Source organism: Cucumis sativus, chromosome 6 (assembly GCF_000004075.3).
Source record: "Cucumis sativus cultivar 9930 chromosome 6, Cucumber_9930_V3, whole genome shotgun sequence".
NCBI lineage: Eukaryota > Viridiplantae > Streptophyta > Magnoliopsida > Cucurbitales > Cucurbitaceae > Cucumis > Cucumis sativus.
Genome location: NC_026660.2, coordinates 3,139,699 through 3,162,697, shown reverse-complemented (window position 1 = coordinate 3,162,697; position 22,999 = coordinate 3,139,699). Strand labels below are relative to the sequence as shown.

Here is a 22,999-nt window from a genome sequence, read left to right as displayed (position 1 = left end):
AGATGAGGATTGTACCATTTTTTAAAATCTTCTCCAATTTTTTTTTAATCTTTAAAAAAAAAGTTCTTCAAGGTTTTACAAATCTTCCACCAAATATTAACTGATTTTTGCTACTTTTGCCAATTTTTACAACTATTTATTGTAAATTACAATTCTTCCTTTTCCTAATTCTTCTTTTCTTTAACGAAAAATACGAGAAACGCCGCCACTCCATTTCTTTCTTGCTATTGCCCAATCAATTCTTCCACCTCTCATCAACGATATTGTTTCTTCTACTTATTTCTTCTTTAAGAGTGACTAAAAATAACAAAAAACCCCTACTAAATATGTATCAAACTTGCAAAATCCTTGTTTAAGAGGGATTAAAAATTCTAACAAATGTCAAGAGAAGTGAGAAAAAAAGTTAAGAAGATGAGAGAAAATGTAGGAAAAAAATCTTTTACTTTTTTTTTGGGAGAAAGAAGAAAAAAAATCTTACACTTAAGGGCATTTTAGACTTTTCATATCCCATTTTGCCAAACTCAACTTTTTAAAACAATTCCAAAAACTATAACCTCCCAAAATCGGTGTACTTTTGGTAATTTTTCAACTTAATTTTACAAATTAAATACATTTTCGCAAAATTATGAAAGCATTCAATGTACAACCAAATACATGTATATTTATAAAACATTGAACTAAACCAACTCTAAAGTGTCTGTTGGAGTAAAGATCGAGAACCAACTACTTTATAATAAATACTATTTAAAAGTCTCTCATTAACTACCGTAAATACTAATTTAAAACTCTAAATTTGCTATTATCTTTACTATTTAACATTTAGTATTTACATATATTAGGAGAACCCAAACTAAAATAATTTATAATCAAACATAAACTATTCTAATTAAAAACTTAAAAGACCGTACAAACCCTCTCAAACCCTCATTCCTCCTAAATGAGATCAAAGAAATTTAAACACTAAAATTAAGTGGAAAGAAGGAAAAGGAAAAAAAGGAAAAGGAAAAAAAGGAAAAGGAAAAGGAAAAAAAGGAAAAGGAAAAAAAAGAAAAAGAAAGGAAGTCAAGAGAAGGAGCCAATTGGTTTCTTCCAGCCATCCTTGGAGAGCAAAAATGGCGTTTCATCTGCTCAGAATTTAAAGTTTCAAAACCTTGGGGCGAAGTTGAGACCCTTCTGGAGCCGCTGGAGCTTCAGAACCCGTCAACCATGGCCACTGCCGGCATCGGTACTTCACGCCCTTTGACTCTATTGCTCTTTCTAATCATTAACTTACTTTCCAACACCATCAACGGAGGTGGCGGCGTCTATGCTGATAACGGCATCTTCAGCGTCAAATACAAGTATGCCGGACGGGAACGTTCTCTTAGTACCCTTAAGGCGCACGACATCAGTCGTCAGCTTCGATTTCTTGCTGGTATCGATATACCTCTCGGTGGCTCTGGCCGGCCTGATGCCGTCGGGTTAGTGGTATTGTTTTTTTAATTTTGTTTGGTATTTTATATGTTGATTGTGATGTGGTATTAATTGGAGGGTTCACTTTTCTTCCAGGCTTTACTATGCCAAAATTGGAATTGGGACTCCTTCGAAGGATTATTATGTTCAAGTTGATACAGGGAGCGATATTGTGTGGGTTAATTGTATTCAGTGTAGGGAGTGTCCGAGGACAAGCTCTCTTGGGGTATTAAATGTCTTGTTATTTTCAAAGTATCTTGTCTTTTATTTTTGATTGGTGATGTGAAAGGATTAATTGGGGTGTTTGTTCATTTTGCATTAGATGGAACTCACTCCTTACGATTTAGAGGAATCCACGACTGGAAAATTGGTTTCCTGCGATGAACAATTTTGCTTGGAGGTTAATGGAGGCCCACTTTCTGGCTGCACTACTAATATGTCCTGCCCATATCTTCAGATATATGGTGACGGGAGCTCGACTGCCGGGTACTTTGTCAAGGACTACGTACAGTATAATCGGGTTTCTGGTGACCTTGAAACTACAGCTGCCAATGGAAGTATCAAGTTTGGGTGAGTTGTTCTTATCCTTGTTTTCTGTACTCTTTAGTGTAGCTCCAACACAATGTAGGGGAATGATAAATGAGGAGGAAATATCTAACCTAGAAAGATGAAGAAGAAACTATAGAGAGGTTGCCATGCATCGATCTCCTCATAAACTTTGTTCCTTGCAAAACTTTAATTGAACAGGAGTTTTTACGGAGAGGACAAATTTATAGAATATCTATCCAAGGACTCAAGGAGAGTGCAAACTGTGCTTGTTCCTACAGCTTGAGCTCTAGGCATGGTATTCAAGCTGCAGTACTAGGTAGCAGTCAGAAAAATGGCGAAAGAGAATTAGGCACAATTTGATATCTACATAACCAAACAATAAGTAGAGCTTCCTTCCCACCCATGCCCACCCCGCCAGCTTTGAGTTGTGCAAATAAAGAATCTTATGAGAGGTTCTGATAATAGTCAATTTACAAATATACGGGAGACTAGAGAAAAATTTATTGAACGATGAAGGTACCCAAAATTTACAATGGTTACTTGCTATGGCCATTTATGTACTGGAGAAACTAGGAATGGATTTTACCCTCCATTTGTTATTTATCTAAATTGTCCTCAATTGCTGCTAATGGAAGTTCTGTGCTAGAGGGTTTAGATCTAGAGGGAGCGAGCCCTTTTTAGAGACTTGATTATTCCAGAAAGTTCTGATTTAGTTATCGTTATCCTTCGAGGAAACAAAGTAGCACAATATGTCTATGAGGTAGGTCAAATTGATCAGAAGTTTCCATATTGCTTGGATGTCCTTTGAGCATTCATGCTTCAATAGGTACATATTGGTTTATGGTGTTCCCCTTTTTTGAATGTTTTTGTGCCTGTGGAGGGTTATTTTATCTATCAGCCTTGCTATTTTGGTTGGCTTCTCCGTTGGGACTACTGGGGTATGGTACCAAATCTAATATTTTTAGGAAACTGCATTGACAAGAAATTGAATACCTCTTTCATCTTCACTTAGACAGGTTATTTGACTAGCTATAGATTTTTATGTGGCAAAAGAGATGAAAAATCTCATAGTTCTTCATTTATAATGAATATGCAGCTGACATGTTACCTCCCTCTTATCTTTAGTGAGGAACCTTATACTCATGCTATTGGTGTCTTTTTGTGGTCAAATCTGAGGGGGGTGCTTTTTCTTTGAAGACTCATTGATTTCCAAAGCTAGAAGAGGAAATTTAGATGGGAGAGTGTTACATTTTATCATTGAGGAAATTTAGATGGGAGAGTGTTACATTTTATCATTTTGGAAGTTAATTTTGTTATTGTTTTTTTTTTTTTTTGGGTGGGGGTCTGGTATTATTTCAACTATGCGAATATATGATTTTCCTGATGTTAGAGACAGAGATAGTTATATTGGATAATTTTGGAAGGTGCCTTCACTTTTTGGGGGTTGGTTCTTTTAGCTTGTGAACGTTGGTTATTTTACCAATATTTCCCGATAGGTTTCTAATGCTAATGGAAGTGATTTCCAGTATGCAAGGGCACCTTGGAGTCGTATTATTAGTTATTTCCCATAGTTAAGTACCATCTCTAGTTTTAGTTGAGTGATGATTCGGTTCCTACAGCTAGCAAGCGTAGTTCATTGAAATGTGAATATTACAAGTTCATACATTCGTAATAGATACTGAAGGTATATTGTCTTGGGATTCGAGGATAGGTAATTTTAGAATGTGCAATGAGGTTGTGTTGGCTAGTGCTTTGGCATTTTCCCTTGGAGCTTGACACCCTACGTAAGTAAGTGTGGACCTCATCCTATCTTTAGCTGTTAGGGTCCTCGTTTGTTTGATTGGGCTTCGAGTTGCTAGTCGAAAGGCACATCCAGGGACCCTTGGAAAGCTATCTCCATTAGGTTTCTTTTATAGTCTTAGTTTGTTAAATGTGTTGTTTGAGATGATTCAAGTCCCTACTTTCAGGACGCTCATTAGTGACGTAAAAGTACCTATATATCAATAGTATCATTTGCCCACTATGAAGTTGGTTCCTCCTGTTGAGTTTTCTTTTCATATGCCACTTTGTATTGTTTCATGTTTCTCAATTTGGGTCTTTAGATTTGGAATCTTTATTTAGGAGATGCTAATGAGAAGAGTGAGCTTCTCTAGTTGGCAATCTTGAGAATGTTCATTTATCCACGAGGATGTGATGATTAGCCTTCAGTTTTTTTCTTTGCAAGCTTGTTTGGATATTAATGGCTATTGTCTCTTGTACTCACCTTTGGTGATATTTCAATTTCATTCATCAACAAATTTTTTGTTCTACTCTCAAGAGAAAAAAAGAAAGAAAAAGAAAGAGATACTAATGGCTGTGGAAAATGTTACCACGAAATCTCATCAACTTAATTATGCTCTTGTGGCCATATGGATTCGGCGATTTTTACACGAGCCTGAAGCATTGTGGAGGAAGCTTATTGTGGCTAAATATTACTCTCCTTGTTTATGGCCATCTATTGTTCGTAGGTCTGCTAAATCCATGTGGAGGTTTATTTGTCATACCGTTGCTTTTGTTGCTTCCTATACCCAGTGTTGCCTTGGCACGGGTTCCACTATTTCTTTCTAGAAGGACCATTGGCTTAGTTGTGGTGTTCTCTCTGTGGCTTTTTCCCGTTTGTTTTGACTTGCTCGTTTTCTTGATATTAAGGTGGCTAAGGCATGCCTTGATTTTTCTGAGTCTTGGGATTTATGCCTTCGTCGTAATCTTAATGATTTTGAAATTCATGAATGGGCTTCTTTATCCCTGTTGTTGTCCTAAGTTTTGGGAGCTTAGTCATTGTGCCATTAATACTGCTGATCATCTTCAACGGTATGCCTTGTATGTCTTTCTCTCCATCGTGGTGTATTATGTGTAAAGTTCATGCAGAGTCCCCTGCTCTCCCTGTTTTTGTATTGTCCTTTTGGTTCACGTTTCTGAAATAATATTTTGGATGGTTGATTGCCCACTCTAACATCCTTGACTCTCTCTTCTGGTGGGGCACCTCTTTATTGGCACTAGAAGACAGTTTGGTGGCAATTCTTTGCCTTTTCTTCTGGACTTTGTGGGGTGAGCGTAATAAGCGTCTCTTTCAAGATACAATTTCCACTTTTGACTCTTTTTGATCTTGTGCTGTTTACTGCTTTTTACTGGTGCAAAATTGGGAACCCTTTTAAGAACTTTAATCATCTTATTTAGTTTCCAGTTGTAAATCATTTTGTACTCACATTTAGGCGCTCGGGGTTTTCCCCTATTTTATTTTATCAATGAAATGTTTCTTATCTAAAAAACCATTTGTAGAGCTAGGCAAATTTATTATCTGTATAGTTAAATGAGTGAATGTATTAGATACCACATTGAAAGGTGTTTTGCTCACTGTCTGTTCATATTATTAAATATTAACTCTATAACTCTGCTTGTGGGAGACGCAGGTTCTACTTCTTAGGCTTGTCATGTTAAGCCATGTTAAATTTCCTAATGTCTCATGATTACCTCTATTTGACCATCAGATTAGGATGACATTTTCTATATCTCAACGGTGTGTCAAAAACTTATCTCACAAGGTTTTCCTAAACTGGCATGAGAATTCGAATCCCAATCATGTAATCAAATTATATGTACATGCCAGTGTTTTTAAATGCCCAGGGTGCACTAAGGCACAATGGTCATCTGGAGCTTAGACGCACTACATATGAAAATATTACATTAAAAAGAAAAAGGATAGTTGAAGACCCCAAACACAAGAAATTTTGCATTTTGGCTTAGTAAACTTGATTATTTTAGTTAATAAAGATGGAAAGCCCTTAATTATTATGACTTTTTAAAAGTAATGAAAAAGCCCGAAGGCCCAGGACTTTAAACCTTGAAGGCTTTCACAGAAGGGCTATGCCTGATGCACGTCTTATTTTGTGAGCCTTGCCTTTCCAAGGTAAGGTATTAGACCTGTGCCTTGAGCCTAGGCACACACCAGATAGGGCTTTTTAAAACACTGATCCATTCAAGTCAATAGTTTCCTTACAGAGCAGGGTGGCTGCTTGTACAAGGTCATTGATTTTTCAGCAAGGAATAAGTGTTGTTTTAGTATATTGATCTGCGAGAGCATGAAATGATCAATGTCTAAGAGATGCCCATTGCCACCACATTTTAGTTCTTGTCAACATTGGTCCTATTGGTTAATTTTCCTGTTCTGTTAATTTTATAATCATCTCACTTGGAGAATTTAATTTAATTTATTTGGTCATATTATTTTAAAATTTATTTATTTGTTTATTTATTTCTGTTGATAGATGTGGTGCCAGACAATCAGGGGATTTAGGCTCATCTGGTGAAGAAGCACTTGATGGCATACTTGGTTTTGGAAAATCAAATTCATCTATTATTTCACAACTAGCCTCCACAAGAAAAGTGAAAAAGATGTTTGCTCATTGCCTAGATGGAACAAATGGAGGTGGTATCTTTGCAATGGGACATGTTGTGCAGCCAAAAGTTAACATGACTCCGTTGGTACCAAATCAGTATGTAATTTTCTTTGTTAGCTTTCAATCGTTGCATTTGTTAATCATTTGGTTTCTATCATTTTCCCATCAGTAGAATTTAATTGGTTTCTATGGTCCTTGCGTTAACTTATTGGTTTGCTCGGTGAGTTCTTATAAATCAAAATTTTTGCTGAATGATATATATTTTGTTCTGATCAAATATATTAGCTATGAGAAACTAATTTGAAAGTGTTATGGCAAACCCAAACTATTTTGTACTGTTGATCTTGATGATTAGATGTATTTTATTGTTAATATTTTTTGGTTTTGGAGTGCTTTCAACTTGCAAAGCAGAAACAGATGCGTTTGGACATGGACATGTGTTTGATATGCTATAAAGCATCTCTATAAAATATATTCCCCCCTAATTTTGGACACAAGTCTGGAATGTATTTAACTTAAAAGTTAAGGAAAAAACTCGAGATCTCTTATGAATTGAATCCTTATATATTTATCAATATCCTAAAGTAAGGATGACATCTGCATCCTTTAGTCATAGCCAACTAAAACATTTTTTATCTTTAAAGATTTCAAATGTCGTTAATTGACTTATGTTTGTGTGTTTAAAGTTTTAGTGAAGTATATTTTATTCTTATATAAAAGTTGCATACTTTATTGGAAAATTGCATTAAATGACAAAAACATTTAGAAAAAAACAGCTTATGACACTTATTTTTTGCATATTGCAAATATGACCTGATTAGTGATATCAGATGGTAATTATAGGGCTATCGGAGGACTATCAGACGGTAATCATAGGGTTATCAACTTTTAAATTTGCTAATTTTGCAATTTAGAAAATGTAGTGACATAGGCCCTATTATCATAAATTTTTTTTTGCTATTTTTGCAAGGGTCCCTACTTTATTTATATATAACAATAGAGATACATATATTTTTTGAAATAATGTTTTACCAACGAATGCATGTCCTACTTTTTAAGAATTTGACGTGTCGCTATGTCTATACCATAGCGTGTTCTGTGCCCATGCTTCTTTAATTTCAACTAAATTGAAAAAAATATATGAATATTGACTATTAATTATTCAAAACTGTAACTTTTTGCACTACTTGTGACTTCTTCTCTTGATATCTTATGATGATTATTTTATCTTTATTGTGTGCGTGATTTTAACTTTTATTTGTACTCATTGATTAAATTTAGGCCGCATTACAATGTCAATATGACGGGAGTACAAGTTGGTCACATCATATTAAATATTTCTGCCGATGTATTCGAGGCAGGAGACAGAAAAGGGACAATCATTGATAGTGGTACAACCTTGGCATATCTTCCTGAACTGATTTACGAGCCGTTAGTGGCCAAGGTACTAAAGAATGCCAGAGCTCTATCCATTTTAGAACTTCATTACAAATGTGAAATGATCACATTTGATTTTGTTCTTGTAGATACTCTCTCAGCAACACAATTTGGAAGTTCAAACCATTCATGGAGAATATAAATGTTTTCAGTACTCAGAGAGGTATGGAGCATTCTGAATTTTATTACCTCTTATAATTTATATGAAGTTCTTTCTGTGCAATTCTGTCTTGTGTTATCAGTTCAAACCAAAGGATTTGCTTAATTCATGTATTTTTTATTATAGAAAATTAAAATAAAACCTAGAGTGATGTTACCATTTGACCTAAAAACCAAACCAGCGAGGTAGGTCTCTACTTGTAATTTCAGTGTCTAATGGATAGATCGTCCATTGTTGCTCACTTGTTCATTTGATATATTGAAGTGATAAATCAAATAGGCAATCTTGTCATATGCAACTGTTTGTTAAGACTCTTTGACCCGAAACTCAAGAAATCCCAACAATGGGAAGAAGCAGATGCAGGACTCTGATATAATAGATTGAAAACCAAGAGAGTCTTACAAGCTAATATTCAAACAAAGAACAACGCAAATGGAAAGAAGAAACAAAAGGTACAATGATGGAAATGAACTCTTGACCCAGCTCCTTTGAGAAGGCTGACAGCTTCCCCTCCCAAAGCTCTCAGCAGCTTTTACCAAATAAAACCTACCTTCAGCAATCTCCAAAACATTCCTTTTATACCAGCATCACAGTGGGCCTCTCAACCGTTTCCTTTCCTTCCAATAAGCTCTACAGATGTTTCCCTCTGTGAAATACCCTTCTTGCCCCTTCGTTTATAAGTATAAAGAATTGAGGGATTGACACTGTTCTCCTGATATCTCTGATTATTTTGCCTGGAAAAGTTTGCCTTATAACATTTTTACTCTGTTTTTTAGTGTCAGAAAAAAATGTTATATCCGCTTTCTTTCTTTAAGATAGATACTGAAAGATTCAGATATCCATTATTTTTGGCTTGTATATTCAGGTCTAGAATAGCTTTATCTATTATATTTTTCTTTGTTGACAGGGTCGATGATGGATTTCCTCCAGTTATTTTCCATTTCGAGAACTCACTCTTGTTGAAGGTTTATCCTCATGAGTATCTATTCCAATATGTAAGTATGCTGGACTTGCGATTCTGTGTTCCAATCCTTGAATATGATGCAAAGATGGGTGTTTTAAAATTTCAATGTCTAACAATCCCGTTATGGCTGCCTTTGTCAATTGCGTAGGTGCAGTGTACTCCTATTCATAATGCATATTAACATTTTAAATTCAGTTACGACTTTTTGACACTGATATTAATTGATCTGTGGTCTTGTTCACATCTCTCATGAGATTTAAATGAAACTTTTGAGCATGTTACCTAGTGAGCTTTCATTATTTCCCTATCAATCATCATTTGTAAGTTTGATAATTGAGTATATTCTACCATTGATAATCAAATGGTCAATGTAAACTGGTTAAGACATGTGCCCTCTACCAAGAGGTTATCAGTATTGTTGTTACATCTAATGTAATTCTTACATATAATTTGGCTATGTTGTTCGCGAAAGACGGGTTTGATGCTTTTGCACCCAAATGATTACTCTTTAGAGTTTATCCCATGTACTAAAATTTTATTTTCAAATCGGGTTATTTCTTTGCTTGGAGTAGATGGATGAGTTGGTTTACTAATATAGACTTCTACAGGAGAACTTGTGGTGTATTGGTTGGCAAAACAGTGGGATGCAATCTAGAGATAGGAAGAACGTTACACTCTTTGGAGGTAAACTCCAAAATTTGTCCACGACTCCACGTGAATATTAGTTTGTCTTAAAATTCTAGCTCGCCTGCTATTGGCAGAAAGGTTGCAAACTCTTAAAGTATCCACAATCCCTTATCTTCCTGTCGATTGTATGAGCTGTATATGCAGGCAATGTGCTATGTAGAGTGCTCGATCACTCTAAGAATTTTATGGTTATAAATCATCCTATGAGAAAAAAATAGGTGCTGGTTCAATACCGTTCTCATTGTGGAGACATTACTTAGTTTTTTTTTCCCTTCCTGCTCTTACGAATGAGAGTAGGTAATTAATTTTTTTTTTCAAAAAAGGAATATTACTAAAATGAAGGATGAAGATCCATGGCCTATATATATAACGAAATTTTTTTTACTAGTTTATACACAGGTCGGCCAAGTTTATAATTCTTTTGGGTTTTACCTGAATCTCTCAGCAGGAGAAATGTGAAAGCATGATAGCCCCTCCCAGATGTTGCATGTAATGGGAGGAAGTAAAATAATAAATTCTAATGAATTTGAACTTGGAACCAAAATGGCAGCGAGAAATAATATAAAGTGTAACTACCATCAGTTTTATATGAGATAAAAGAGGTGCATCCTCGTAGGTCTATAAGAGGAGAAACTAATGATCTTTATTCTCATTTTTTACCTTCTATTCGCTGCTGTTAATTAAGTATGTGATCATCTATACTATCTTTAATTCTTTGTACTATATTTTGCATACAAGAGAATCGTTTTTCAATTCTTCGTCTCAACAGTGGATGGTTTTCTTTGCTTATTTGTTTGTGTAAATGTTAAATTCAGCAAAGGAGGACGAGTTCTCTTTCCTTTCTTTTCGTTTTCCTATCTTCTAGGCCTTTATTTGTATCTCTTTTACTTGCAGATTTAGTGCTTTCAAACAAGCTAGTTTTATATGATCTTGAAAATCAGACAATCGGGTGGACTGAATACAACTGTAAGTACAAAGTTTTCATTTCGTTGTTTTTGAAGTTATTTCTGAACGACACTAGCTGCCCTACTTTTCCATTATTTGCTGTATTTTGTCTTGACTTCAGTGTTGGTTTTTCGCCCTCTTTTTTTAACCCTAATCTCATGATGGAAAATTCTGATAAATTCAGTTGCAGAAATACGCACAAGCATACATAGAAATATCTATATGCCAATGCATATTTTACTGCACATAGGACTCATATCTCTAGGATTATTTATCAACATTAGGTTTAAACTCTATTATGGGACTTGAACTTCTATAAGATTCCTATATTATTTTATATTAGTTTCTAAATTTTCAAATGTTCTACTTTGCATAAATAGCCATTTTAAGTTAGAACCTAATACTTGTTCAACTGGAAGCAGCTTAGTAAATTCGTTGTATACTTCTGATCACCAAATACATGAACAAAGTGTGCTGCCCTTCGAACTTTGTTTAAGTGATTTATTGAAAAAGTAAATCATCGGCAAGAACTAAAATGATTTTCTTTTTGCACGATTTGAAAACCAAATTGAATGTTTTGGATCTAATTTTGATAACTATTTTGTTTTTTATTTGCTTTGAAAATCCAAGACATGTTTAGAAAGCTAAAAAGATTTTTTTTTTTTTTTTTTTTGAAAATTCAATTGAATTGTTACCTTATGAAAGATTGAATCCAAGCTAAAAAAATCGTGAGAAACTAGTGCAGTTTTGGAAAACCAATAATTAAGCTTACAAGTACTAGTTCCACCTAGAGACCATTTAACCTGTGGGGTTGGGGGCGGGGACCAAACGGGGTGAGGAATCCCTAAATATTTGGGGAATGGGGGAGGGAGTGGAAAAAAAATTTCTATTCCCCACCCCGCCCGAACAAAAATATAACTAAATATAAATATAAATATTTTTTTTACTTATTTAATAATATGTAAAAGAGTTTGATATTCTTCCTTTCCTTGTTTTCTCTATTTCATTTCTTTATTTTTTTTCCTAATTCAATTTCTATGTTGTGAACTTTTCTCAAAAAGTATGTATATGTTGTGGCTTTGACTTGTGAATTGTAAACTTTATTAAAAGAATATGTTGTGTTCTAAAAAATATGATGTTTGTAAAATACCTATGGATTGATCTTTGATTTTTTTGTATGGACTTTTGAATTTTATGGATGAATTTCTAAATGCATCTTCTAATAGTTGATTTTTTTAACTTTTATAAACAATGAGAATTTGACATTTGAACTCTTTTAAATAAGAAAATTGATAATATTTCATCGAAAATAAAACAACATTGAAAATGTTTCCCTGCAAAATCTTGTCCTGTTCTCCGTGGAGAAATTGGTGGGATGGGAATGGGAATGGGAATGGGAATGGGATACGAGGATAGGGAGTAGCACCCCCGCCCTGCCATGTGGACATCTTTAGTTTCACCTAATAATTCCTTTGTTTTATTGTTTTCCTTCTAAGAGAGTTTGAAAATCCAAGTTTTGAAAAATTTTGAAAAATTAAAAAGAAAATAGTTGTTAAAACTTATTTTTGTTTTTGGATTTTGGCTAAGAGTTCATAGATAAAAAATATAGTAAATAATTGAAAAACTTTACTATTTTGGTCCCTAGGTTTTAAGTTTAGTTTTCATTTGATCTCTAGGTTCAAAATGTTACACTTTTATCCTTTAGTTTTAAGTTTAATTTCCATTCGGTCCTTAGATTCCAAATTGTCACATGTTTACTTTTAGAGTATTTGAGTTATGTTTCAATTTGTTCCATTGATTTTATGATTTACACTAACTCTGATTTTTTACTAAATACTCCTTTTTAGTCTTTAGTGTTAATGATTATTAATTAATTTAAAAAAATTATAATTAGTTAGTTTTCGTTATCCTTTTTCATCCATTTTAAAATTTCGCTTCATAATTATTTTGAATCAAATCAAAGTGAGCATCAGCAAAACCTTAAGGATAAAAGTGGAAAATATTAAACCCTAGGGATCAGTTGAAGACCAAACTCAAAATTTAAGGGTAAAAATGTAATATTTTGAAACATAGAGACTAAAGAAACTACACTGAACCTAGGGAGCAAAAATGTATTTTTCCCAAACTAATTTTTTAAAACATAAATCCGAATACAAATGATTTTAAACCTTAATAATATTTGTTGTTTTGTTCACTAGTAAACAAACAATTTTGAGATGTTCGATAATTCAGTTGTGTCAATCAATATCTCACATTTGCTGTAAATTGATTATTCAGGTTCTTCAAGCATCAAAGTGCAAGATGAACAGACTGGGACAGTTCATTTAGTTGGTTCACATTACATTTCATCAGCCAAAAGATTGAATACCAAATGGGGTGTGATTTTGCTATTCCTAATCTTGCTGATGCATTGGTCAGCTCATTCCAGATGCTTTAGCTAACAAAGAATACCAACAAATCAGGAGGTAATATTTTTAGATTCATAGGATCAAGTACAGGAGAAATTCTTGAAATTTAACTGTAGATGTTCAACTGATAGCAGTTGTGTATAATGTAAGAGAGAGAGAGAGAGATTCTACTGGGAAATTTCTTTCCCCAGGGGATTCCAAACGTAAAACATATCATCTCTCTGATTGGTTTGTGTTTAGATTTGTAAAGTGAAGCCTCTTTTAGCAAAATTGAGGAGGTTATATCTGCAAAAAGATGTGCAAACCCTCAGCAGTATAGATTATGACAGTAGAAAAAGAGATGCAGGTAGTTTTGTGCACCCAAAAAGCTTAAATGCCAGAAAGTATTTATTCTACTTCTTGAGGTATTGATACTTCTCAAGTTTTGGCCCTTTTTTTGGGTCATACTCATTTGTAGAGAAAAATTATTGCCTATATATAATATAACAGACTGGCCCTTATGCTGATCGATGGCTTAGCTCGTTCGGCTGGGTGGATTTTTCTCATTGGATCTCTTAGCTTGCTAGTGATGATACAAAAGTTTTTTATTTCCAGCTAAGTTTCTTGTGAAAAAAAAGCTATGTATATTGGAATAGCCGTCTCCATCTTTCTTTTCATCATTATTATTTTACACAGTTCTCAAACGTTTTTGAAATGTTTCATGAACTTTCTGTACGTAATGTCACATTCCTTTTTAGTTTTTTCACCGTTGCATTTGTTTGAAGCAACAATTTACTAAAATCTTCATTAACTTTTATATGTAATGATTTACTTTTTAAATTTTAAATTATATCATAGTTTAATCCGTGCATTGAAGGTGTTGTAAAATTTAAACCAATCAGGAAGCAACAATACAACAATATAATCAGGATTCAAAATATTTTAAACCAATCAGGAAGGCTCAGAACATCTCAAAAATTTAAATGTTGAATTCATCCATGGAGCTTTTTATTTAATTTAGTCAAACTTTAATGATTGGTTTTTAAAAAATTATTTAAAATCATTATTGCTTTCGTATGAGATAATATCGTTTGAAATATTATATGAATATTTAAGTATGGATGTATCCAAGTTGTGAAACACATTGATTTTTTTTCATTAAATGAAAATGGTTAAATTATTGTATTAGACCTTCTACTTTATATTTAATAATTTTTCAATCATAAACAATTACTAAAAATTTAGGGCATTCAATTTCTAAAATTGTATTATCAAATAAGAAAATTTTAATTATTGATTGGTCGTTACAATACCATGTCACGTACTAAATGTAAAAATAAATGGTACAAATTAGAAAATAAAAAAATTAAAAGAAATTTGATTAATTTAAAAATACAAAGAATACGCTGAAGTTCCAATTACAATAAAATTGCACCGATTTTTCATTAAAAAAAACAGATTTTTTTGTTTGTTAAAAGAATAAAATAAACTAGTATTAAATTAGAAAATAAAAGAATTTAAATTTTACCTATAGGAAAGAAAAATAAAATTCAAATATAATAAAGAGATTAAAATTTATATTGAAAATGAAAAAAAAGAAATGGGACGAGTCTTGAGAGAGCCCAAAGAGAGAACGTAAGTTGCATCATTTTAAAATAGTTTTGAAAGTACATTTTTTTGATAAATACCTTTTTCAAGTTGCAATATTAACATAAAATTTTCCATCATTTGATTACCTTCTTTAATTACTAGTTGATAACACTATTACTCATATTGATTTTTTAATTTTATTTGACTAAATAAAAAGATAATAGTTAATTAATGAAGTTATATTTATTTAGTGGTTGTAATAATTTAATTTTAATTTTTTTAAAGGTTAAGTAATTGTAATGAGAAATTCTTAGGATGGGTTTTATTTTGGAAAAATTGCTAAAAAAATTATGAAAATGAGAATTTGAAGTGTAGTATTTAAGTGAATGGCAGTATGGTTAATTCTCATATTATTATGGATTTCGATCGGAAGGAAGTTCGACCTCATTTTGGAAATAAAATACTTCCATTTAATTAATTTTGACAATACCTTTTAGGAATTGGATTTTTGGCATTCCCTAAAATGATCCGTGATAACACGTGACGTTTATCATCATCGGTTTCACGGCCTTTTTAATATTCAAAAAGAGGAATATCCTTTTCTTTTCTTTTTTTTTTAGAAAAAAAAGAAGAGAAGAAATCCAAAATTATTTAATCAAAGTATTAATTTGGATAAGGGAAACTGAGAGAGAGAGAGAGAGGGGGAGAGAAGAGAAGAGAAATGATAATAATAATAAAAAAAATAATAATAAAATAAAAATCAATTTGAGAATTTGACCTGGGAAAATTAACGAATCACAAGAATTTGGTTAAGAAAATCGACGAAGTTCTTCTTCACGAAGAACAACAATTCATGAAATTCCAACTTTTTTATCTTCTCAAAACCCCAACTCCTATTCAGTAAATCGATTATGGGCATTCAGGTAAACTCTCCTTCCCATGATCTTAGCATAGAATCGGTTTCTTTTTTTCGCTTTATTCCGTTCTGTCGTCTTTGAAATTTTCAGTGATTAATCATTGCTTTTGGTCGGTTTGTCGTTTCTCTTCATCGCCGTTGTTATTTCAACGCCTTCTCCATCCATTTTTTGCTCCTTGGATGAGAATTTAAGAATTATATCTGTTTTTCTTGTTTTCTTAATCCAAGAATTGCGTCGATGAATTATTGCTTATTCGCTTCATCTGCAGGTTTCGTGTGGCGACTTTGATTATTCATTTTGGCGTTCTTTCTTTTGAGAAATGTTCTGTTGATTTGGTTTGAGGATTTCGAAGTGTTTGTGGTGGATTTCTATCGGTTTGGTGATAGAAATTTATTGCAATCATAGAATTGAAAGGTTCACGACGGCGTCGGCTGTGGAGTTGCGTGGTTCTGAGTGTTTGGTAGGTCTGGAGTGCTTTCTTAACGTTGTTAGGGCCCTCGGAATGGGTTCATGCCTCTCTGGGGACCGCAACAAGCGGACGATCCCTTACTCTGAGATTGCTTCTACATCTCGTGATGATGGCGTTATTACGCGAAGGAACTCCAAGAGGAAGATTACGAGAAAGGGTTCTTCTCCCTCCAATGATTCTTCAAGGGAGATGTCGCTTCATCGAATTCCTGGCCGGATGTTTTTAAATGGAACAACTGATCATGCTTCGCTCTTTACTAGGCAAGGCAAGAAAGGCATCAATCAGGACGCTATGATTGTTTGGGAGGTTTGATTCTTCTTACCCTCAAATTATGTTGGTAGTATGTATGGTGTCATTGATTTGCTTGTGAACTTTGATGGTTTAGTATATCATTTCCCCTTGCATATTAAAATATCCATCTCTTGTATAGAGTATTTATATCATTTCCTGGTGTTTAGTTTTAGGTGACCTTTGATCTCATTTTATCTTAGGCTCGTCTTTAGAGATGTGACTTAGAGTACTGTTTCATTGAAAATCTTCTACTGAACGATGGATAGCAGGTAAAGTCAAGTTTAATCTTAAGATATCATCTCTTTAAGTTTTTTATTTATGAGTATGATTAAATGGTTAATTTTGAATGTCCTCAAAAAAAAAAAAAAAGGTTAATTTTGACATGCACTTTGGGTTTTGGAATGAAGAAGAAGAAATATGTTTTGTTCTTATTTCTCCGCCCCACCCCTTAACTGTTATGAATTTGTGGTACTGCTGTATTCGCCTTTTATTTTCTTTTTTGAAGGAAATGCTGTTATTTCTTTTCCTTTAAATCTATAAGTGTACAAGTGTATATACATATTTTTTAACGTACAAGTTGGGGGTGGGGGCATTTGAATCTTGAACCTCTTGGTTCTCGGTATGTGGAAATGTCAGTTGAGTCAAACACTTGTTGGCATAACGGTATATTTTTATTAACTTAATATCATTATTAAATATTAAGTTTTACATTGATGCTATTATTTTAAATATAAACTATGGTTAAGAAATAATAAATGGATCCAGTTTAAAAGTGAATGTTTAACTCTCTAGATTTTACTCTCCAATGCTCTTGATATTTCTCAAGTCACCTTTTGATGAATTTAAATGTCAACTTCTGCTCAGTAATATTTTACTTTTCTGCATTTTTTTTTAATATGTTTCTATTTTACCTCTGAATAACAGCTTCTCCTTTTCAGAATTTTGGCTCAAAAGAAGACACAATATTTTGTGGAGTCTTTGATGGACACGGTCCCTTTGGCCATATGGTTGCAAAAAAAGTTAGAGATTCTCTTCCTCTAAAACTGAATGCTCAGTTGGAGTTGGATGCTACCAGAAAGGAAGGGCAAGCCAGATGTCAAGTCTCTCCACCAACGCTGGTTCAAAAGGACTCTGGAACCTCTCATTGTGATCCTGATCATCGGGGCAGTTACGGCAACATTTATATCACGCTGAAAGAGTCTTTTTTAAAGGCTTTTAAGGTGATGGACAAGGAACTTAAACTTCATCCATATATCGATTGCTATACCAGTGGTACAACATCAGTTGCTTTGGTGAAACAGGTGCTGATTTACAATTATTATCATTTTTTGCAACTGTTTGAAAGTGCAGTGAATAACTTCTTGCGATAAACAGGGTAGGCATCTTATTATTGGAAATGTTGGGGACTCGAGGGCTGTTTTAGGGACCAGAGATAAATCTAATTCTCTCGCTGCAGTTCAATTGACTGTGGACCTCAAGCCAAATCATCCTAGTATGCCTTTACTCTCTTCACTCTCCTAGTAACTATCAGTTTTTCTTTCCCTATATCTTCTAACTTCTGTGTATATACGATGTTGCATTCCTAAACTAATTATAATTAGGCTTTGTTTGTACATTTCAAGATACATAAGTTTTTCTCCAGACATTTCTTCTGATGCTTCTATGTTAGCATCTTTTAGGAAATTGCTTCTCTTTTGTGATCAATATATGATACTCATTGGCTTGAATGGAATAAATGTTCAATCATCCACGTCTCTAATTCTCGAGTGATTAAACAAAAGTGCAATAAGGAGTTATGGCGGAAGAGCATTTACCATCATTTTTTTCTGATGAGTTGAATGGTCAGTAATGTGTCCTAGGTAGTATGTTCGATTTGTTGCCTAATAATTGGTATGAATTTGAACATTTCCTTTTCATGAAAAGATGGAATCCTCCTGCCACAAGAAAACCTTTTAAATTTTCTTTGCTCTGTGATAGATGTCCGTATTCCTTGCTTACTTCTTTCCTTCTTCTGCATTGAGATGTTCTGAGCCTTCCTGTTTGCAAAATGTTGACCATCATAAAGCAGATGTATGATTTGCTAACTAACTTTTGCCCTGTAGATTTCTTTCCTTTTTTTTTTTTCTTTTTCTTTTTGCTGCTGTTATTGTTTTTATTATTATTATTTTCTTTTTGGTGTAATGGTATAGCAATCATAAAGTCTTTTTGCAAAAATAGTTCAGGATCTGAAGTGTAGAGAGTTTGTGCGAGAGTAATATTTGTTTTGTGTGTATAAATTTTATTTTTTCTCTTCCTTTGATAGGGGAAGCTGAAAGGATCAGACTTTGCAAAGGAAGAATCTTTGCGCTTCAAAATGAGCCTGAGATTTTTCGGGTTTGGCTTCCTAACAACGATTCTCCTGGGCTTGCTATGGCCAGAGCCTTCGGAGATTTCTGTTTGAAAGATTTTGGCGTGATAGCAGTTCCTGATGTTTCTTATCGTCATCTTACAGAGAAAGATGAGTTTGTGGTACTTGCTACTGATGGGGTTAGATGTCTAACCCTTAAAAGTAGTATCCATAGTTTGATCATTCGCTAATTTCCATTGATCATTGGCATAAGTATCACATGTTAGTTTTACGAACAATAGAATTCTTTTTCCCATCCTAATCATTATTTTAATTTCTTAAATAGAAAATAAATTTCATCAAGAGGAATTAAGGAACCAGAAGAAGCTATTGTTTGATATTTAAACCAGAGGAAAATCGCTTAACATGTTACTGCAAGAAACCCAAATGTGGCACCAAAGTAAATGTCATATCTGCTTAGCTCCTGTTTGCGTTAAAAATAGAGACCACATACACGATAATGTGGACATTTGCATTTTTTTACTGACCTGTGAAGCACTCTCCTCCTTTCAATCATGGGGATCAGTTGGAACTTGAAACCCATTGTTACTATGAAAAAGAAACAGGAAGTGATAATATCTGTTTGTGAGAGATCTAATTGTGAACCTGATTTGGCATTCTAAGAGGTTCCATTTGTGCTGTTTGTTTTATTTGAAAACAAAGAGGTTTCTTTTTTCATTACATGCTCCCTTTCACAGGTTTGGGATGTTCTCTCAAATGAAGAGGTTGTAGCAATTGTTGCATCGTCACCGAAATCCTCTGCAGCTCGTGTCCTTGTGGATTCAGCTACTCGAGCATGGAGATTGAAGTACCCCACTGCCAAGGTGGATGATTGTGCTGTAGTCTGCCTGTACCTGGACTCTAACAAGAGTTATGCAATGACAGCTAAGGAGCAGGTAGAAGCATTCCCTAAACTAAACGTCCAAACTAATAAGGAATGAAAGTTGTAGATTTCGTTTCCCTTTCAAGAAACTGTATTCTTACTACAGCCTCTTGTTTCAGGAGTTCGCCAATGACATGGAAACATAATAGTTCACTCGACTTGGTTTTGTCGCTATTCTCTCTCCCGAAACCTGATTGCTGCTTCTACCGAGTTTTGGAAATAAAGAAATATGTTTGTTTTTATTATTATGCTCATTTTTCCTCTTTCATTCTTTAAATCATTGATTGATATATATACACATGTATATTTCTTTGATCTGTTTATAAAGTGTTGGGGAAGAATACTGTTGGTGGTCATTTGCCTCGTTACTAGGCTCTTCTTTTTGTCCTCTCTCCTTTTTATAGAAGAGATATTTGGAAGCCTTGATTTTTTTTTTCCCCTCATTTTGTTCTACCTTAGTTAACACGTGGGGGTGATAGGTTTGAAACTTTTAACCTCTTCTTTGAGGATGTATATGAGAGAGCTAGTTGATGACGTTTTGGAAGCCATGATTGATTGTTCATGTTTCTCAAGAACAATCTATTTAGCCTTTATTGATTTCTCTTAGTTTGGTGGATTTTTATTTTGATATCTTTAAAATTCCGTGTCTTGAGACAAACTTTGGTAACGTTTAATGTGAATTGTGGTGTTATTGCTTTGGAGTAATCTCCTTGACCTACCAACTTTTTTTTTCAGTAGTGAAGATTGAAGAAGGTTTAAGAAAAGGTTGGAGGAAATTTTTATAAAAACACAAGGGAAAAACCAAAAGAACTAAAATGAGAGTTCAAAGATGAAATGAGTTTAAAATTTAAATTTCAAGCCAATTATAATTTAGATTTTCCTCCATTGGTTTTCCCTTGTCTACATTAAGGGTTATATTCAATTCAAATTTTGAAAACTAAATATATATATATATATATTATATATATATATATATATATATATTATATATATATATATATTTATTTATTTATTTATATCGTTGTAAAATTGAGGTCCAAATTAAGAATATTAAGAAAATTAAAATCTCAAAATTCTTACAACAATTGGGCAACATCTTTCGTATTTGTAAGTGAATTTAGATTATCAAAATTGTGTCACATAATCAAGAGGTGGAAAAAATCACCCCTCTTCAAGAATGAAATTCAATTTCAATTTGATTTTTCCAAAATTAATTTTCTAAAAAATAAATTATTTTATTATTTAATACTAATTAATCTAATTAATTGATATTAATAAAATAATAATATTAAATCAATCGGATTGGATTAATTTGAATCTCTATTTGAATTTTTCAATATTTAAATATCATTTGTTTCTCAAAAACTCGTTAAATAATTCGAACTATTCGAATTTTCAATCACCCTATTCTAAATTTTATTAACATAATGAGCTAGTAGAATGATTTAGTGGACTAGAGGAATTTAGTGGACTGATAGATCATGAACTTCAACGATCCGAGATTAACTTAATAAACTCTTTTAGACCAAGCTAAACAATATTCGTCAACTAACAGGTCATTTCACTAAAGTCTAGTAGTTGCACTCCACTATAGATATGTCTACATCCACATGATATAACCATGGTTAGTAAGTTAATCCTTCACAGGTTGTTCGTAATCTCAATTGGGTCAATTTGTCATTTTACCCTTGAGATCACTTCTTGTTTCTTAAGTACCACCGATCCTCCAAGAACCATTGGTTTAAGGTACTACTTATAAATCGAATCCCTCGGGCCAATGAGAGGGTGAGGTCCCTTGTTCATAACCTAAATTCAGTGTATAAGGAAACAAAACATATCTACCGACTCTAATGAGGCCATGAGTGAATTCCATTTTACACCCTATTCTCCAGCTATCCACTCGGTCTTACCCTTGAAATATAAGGCATATTGGGCCAACGCTGATGAGTTGTCCTCACCTACACAGATCTAAGAATAATCTCTTGTGAACGAGAGTTCATAATTAGTTTTAGATTAAGGTTAAGTTACCCAGGTCATCAAATTAAAAGAAATAGTCAGTTTTAAAATGACATCAGTGTTATAACGTAAAAGTGAATATTTAATGATCCAATCTTATGCAAACTCTTTACATAGGATGCTCTCAATTTCATGTCTCTACATGAACGATCTAGGATCACATCGTTCAAGAATAAGGAGCTCAACCTCATCCATAGTTTTACCATAATAAGGCATCCAACCTTCATACATATATTATAGATCGTTTAGGCCATAAACTCAAACTTGATCCACATTTATGTTTCTACATAAAGTTCGTCTACCAGATAGCCTCGAAACCTTAGTTTATTGGATTCAATATTTATAGTATTCTATTTCACTAATAAATAATTCAATAATCACATTATTGGTGTAATTTACAAACTACAAGTTTTACACACAAATTCCAACATGCACAATTGCTAAATTCTCACTTTCCAATTTTGTTTGTCATATCTCTATCATGTAGTTTTCATATTCTTTCTAACCATACTTGTACAAAGAAATAACAACCTAAACAATCTTTGAATTTAATACTAAAACAATAAATTGCATATAAGTTTAAGCACTGCAAGGCCATTTATATTCAACATTCTTTTAAATTTCTCTTTTTATAAAAAAAATGACCAGCTAGCTAAAATCAAATTGCATGGAGAGTTATGAACAAAACAAAATTGTAAAACAAAAACTCAGCAATTGTGCACCCCGGGTCAACAATTCCGCACATAAGGTTTATAACACTTTTTTGTGTAAATTATCAATAATTTTGTTTTGGTTATATTTTTTACGACACAATTTCGTCTTAACTAAATAATCACTTATTTTCATATGTTTATTTCATGTTATTTTCAACCATGCTTATATGGAAGCATAATATTTAAACATCTTTATTTTAAAATTACTTTACAAAGTTTAGACTTAAATTTTTTATTTATGTGATGTTTTGAAGAACTGTAAGTGATCTTTCATTACTTGTCACATGCTTGAAATCAACAACATTAAATATTGGTTGAGAACAAATGTTAACAAAAAGATATGAATTGTAATATTTGCATCAAACCTGTGTGTTTTTTTTCTTTTTTTGGTTGTCCGAAGAGCAAAAGAGATAGAAAATAGGAAAGAAAAGAAGCATTTAATATTGAGAATAAAAGTGGTATTTTCACATGTGAAAAAGGTAAAAACAAACTTGTTTTTTATTGTTATTATTTTTGGGTCATTTTGGGCAATTTTCTCGTCCCCACATTGCATAATGTTGTGAACTCAAAAAGAATATATAAAAAACTTACACCTCATGTCACATTCCGATAAATCTAATGATATTTTAACCTGCAAGAGAGCTATGAGTTGAGCTTAGGTGACCACTTTTACTTTTCTTACTTATATTGTTGGTTTTTAGCCCCGATTTGGGCCAT

At 33.1% G+C, this 22,999-nt stretch overlaps 2 protein-coding genes across 2 annotated transcripts; both read left to right on the top strand.

Annotated features, from left to right (window-relative positions):
• Positions 1–980: 980 nt before the first annotated feature.
• Positions 981–13,583, top strand: LOC101222560 (aspartic proteinase-like protein 2). Its single transcript, XM_004140828.3, has 10 exons — positions 981–1,460; positions 1,549–1,678; positions 1,775–2,022; positions 6,306–6,533; positions 7,719–7,881; positions 7,964–8,037; positions 8,942–9,029; positions 9,607–9,682; positions 10,580–10,651; positions 12,908–13,583. Exons 1-10 carry the CDS (start codon positions 1,207–1,209, stop codon positions 13,069–13,071), a joined length of 1,497 nt encoding a protein of 498 aa, XP_004140876.1. The 5' UTR covers positions 981–1,206; the 3' UTR covers positions 13,072–13,583.
• A 1,705-nt stretch (positions 13,584–15,288) lies between these two features.
• On the top strand, positions 15,289–20,159 carry PP2C4 (probable protein phosphatase 2C 33). Its single transcript, XM_004140827.3, has 7 exons — positions 15,289–15,530; positions 15,793–16,299; positions 17,223–17,585; positions 17,659–17,776; positions 18,587–18,810; positions 19,369–19,566; positions 19,673–20,159. The coding sequence occupies exons 2-7, from the start codon at positions 16,027–16,029 to the stop codon at positions 19,697–19,699; spliced, it is 1,203 nt and encodes a 400-aa protein (XP_004140875.1). The 5' UTR covers positions 15,289–15,530; positions 15,793–16,026; the 3' UTR covers positions 19,700–20,159.
• The last annotated feature ends 2,840 nt before the right edge of the window (positions 20,160–22,999 follow it).

Coding starts and splice junctions, on each gene's coding strand:
- LOC101222560 (XM_004140828.3), top strand. CDS start 1,207: ATGGCCACTGCCGGCATCGGTACTTCACGCCCTTTGACTCTATTGCTC. Junction 1,461..1,548: donor GGCCGGCCTGATGCCGTCGG/GTTAGTGGTATT, acceptor CTTTTCTTCCAG/GCTTTACTATGCCAAAATTG. Junction 2,023..6,305: donor AATGGAAGTATCAAGTTTGG/GTGAGTTGTTCT, acceptor TTCTGTTGATAG/ATGTGGTGCCAGACAATCAG.
- PP2C4 (XM_004140827.3), top strand. CDS start 16,027: ATGGGTTCATGCCTCTCTGGGGACCGCAACAAGCGGACGATCCCTTAC. Junction 16,300..17,222: donor ACGCTATGATTGTTTGGGAG/GTTTGATTCTTC, acceptor TCTCCTTTTCAG/AATTTTGGCTCAAAAGAAGA. Junction 18,811..19,368: donor TGGTACTTGCTACTGATGGG/GTTAGATGTCTA, acceptor TCCCTTTCACAG/GTTTGGGATGTTCTCTCAAA.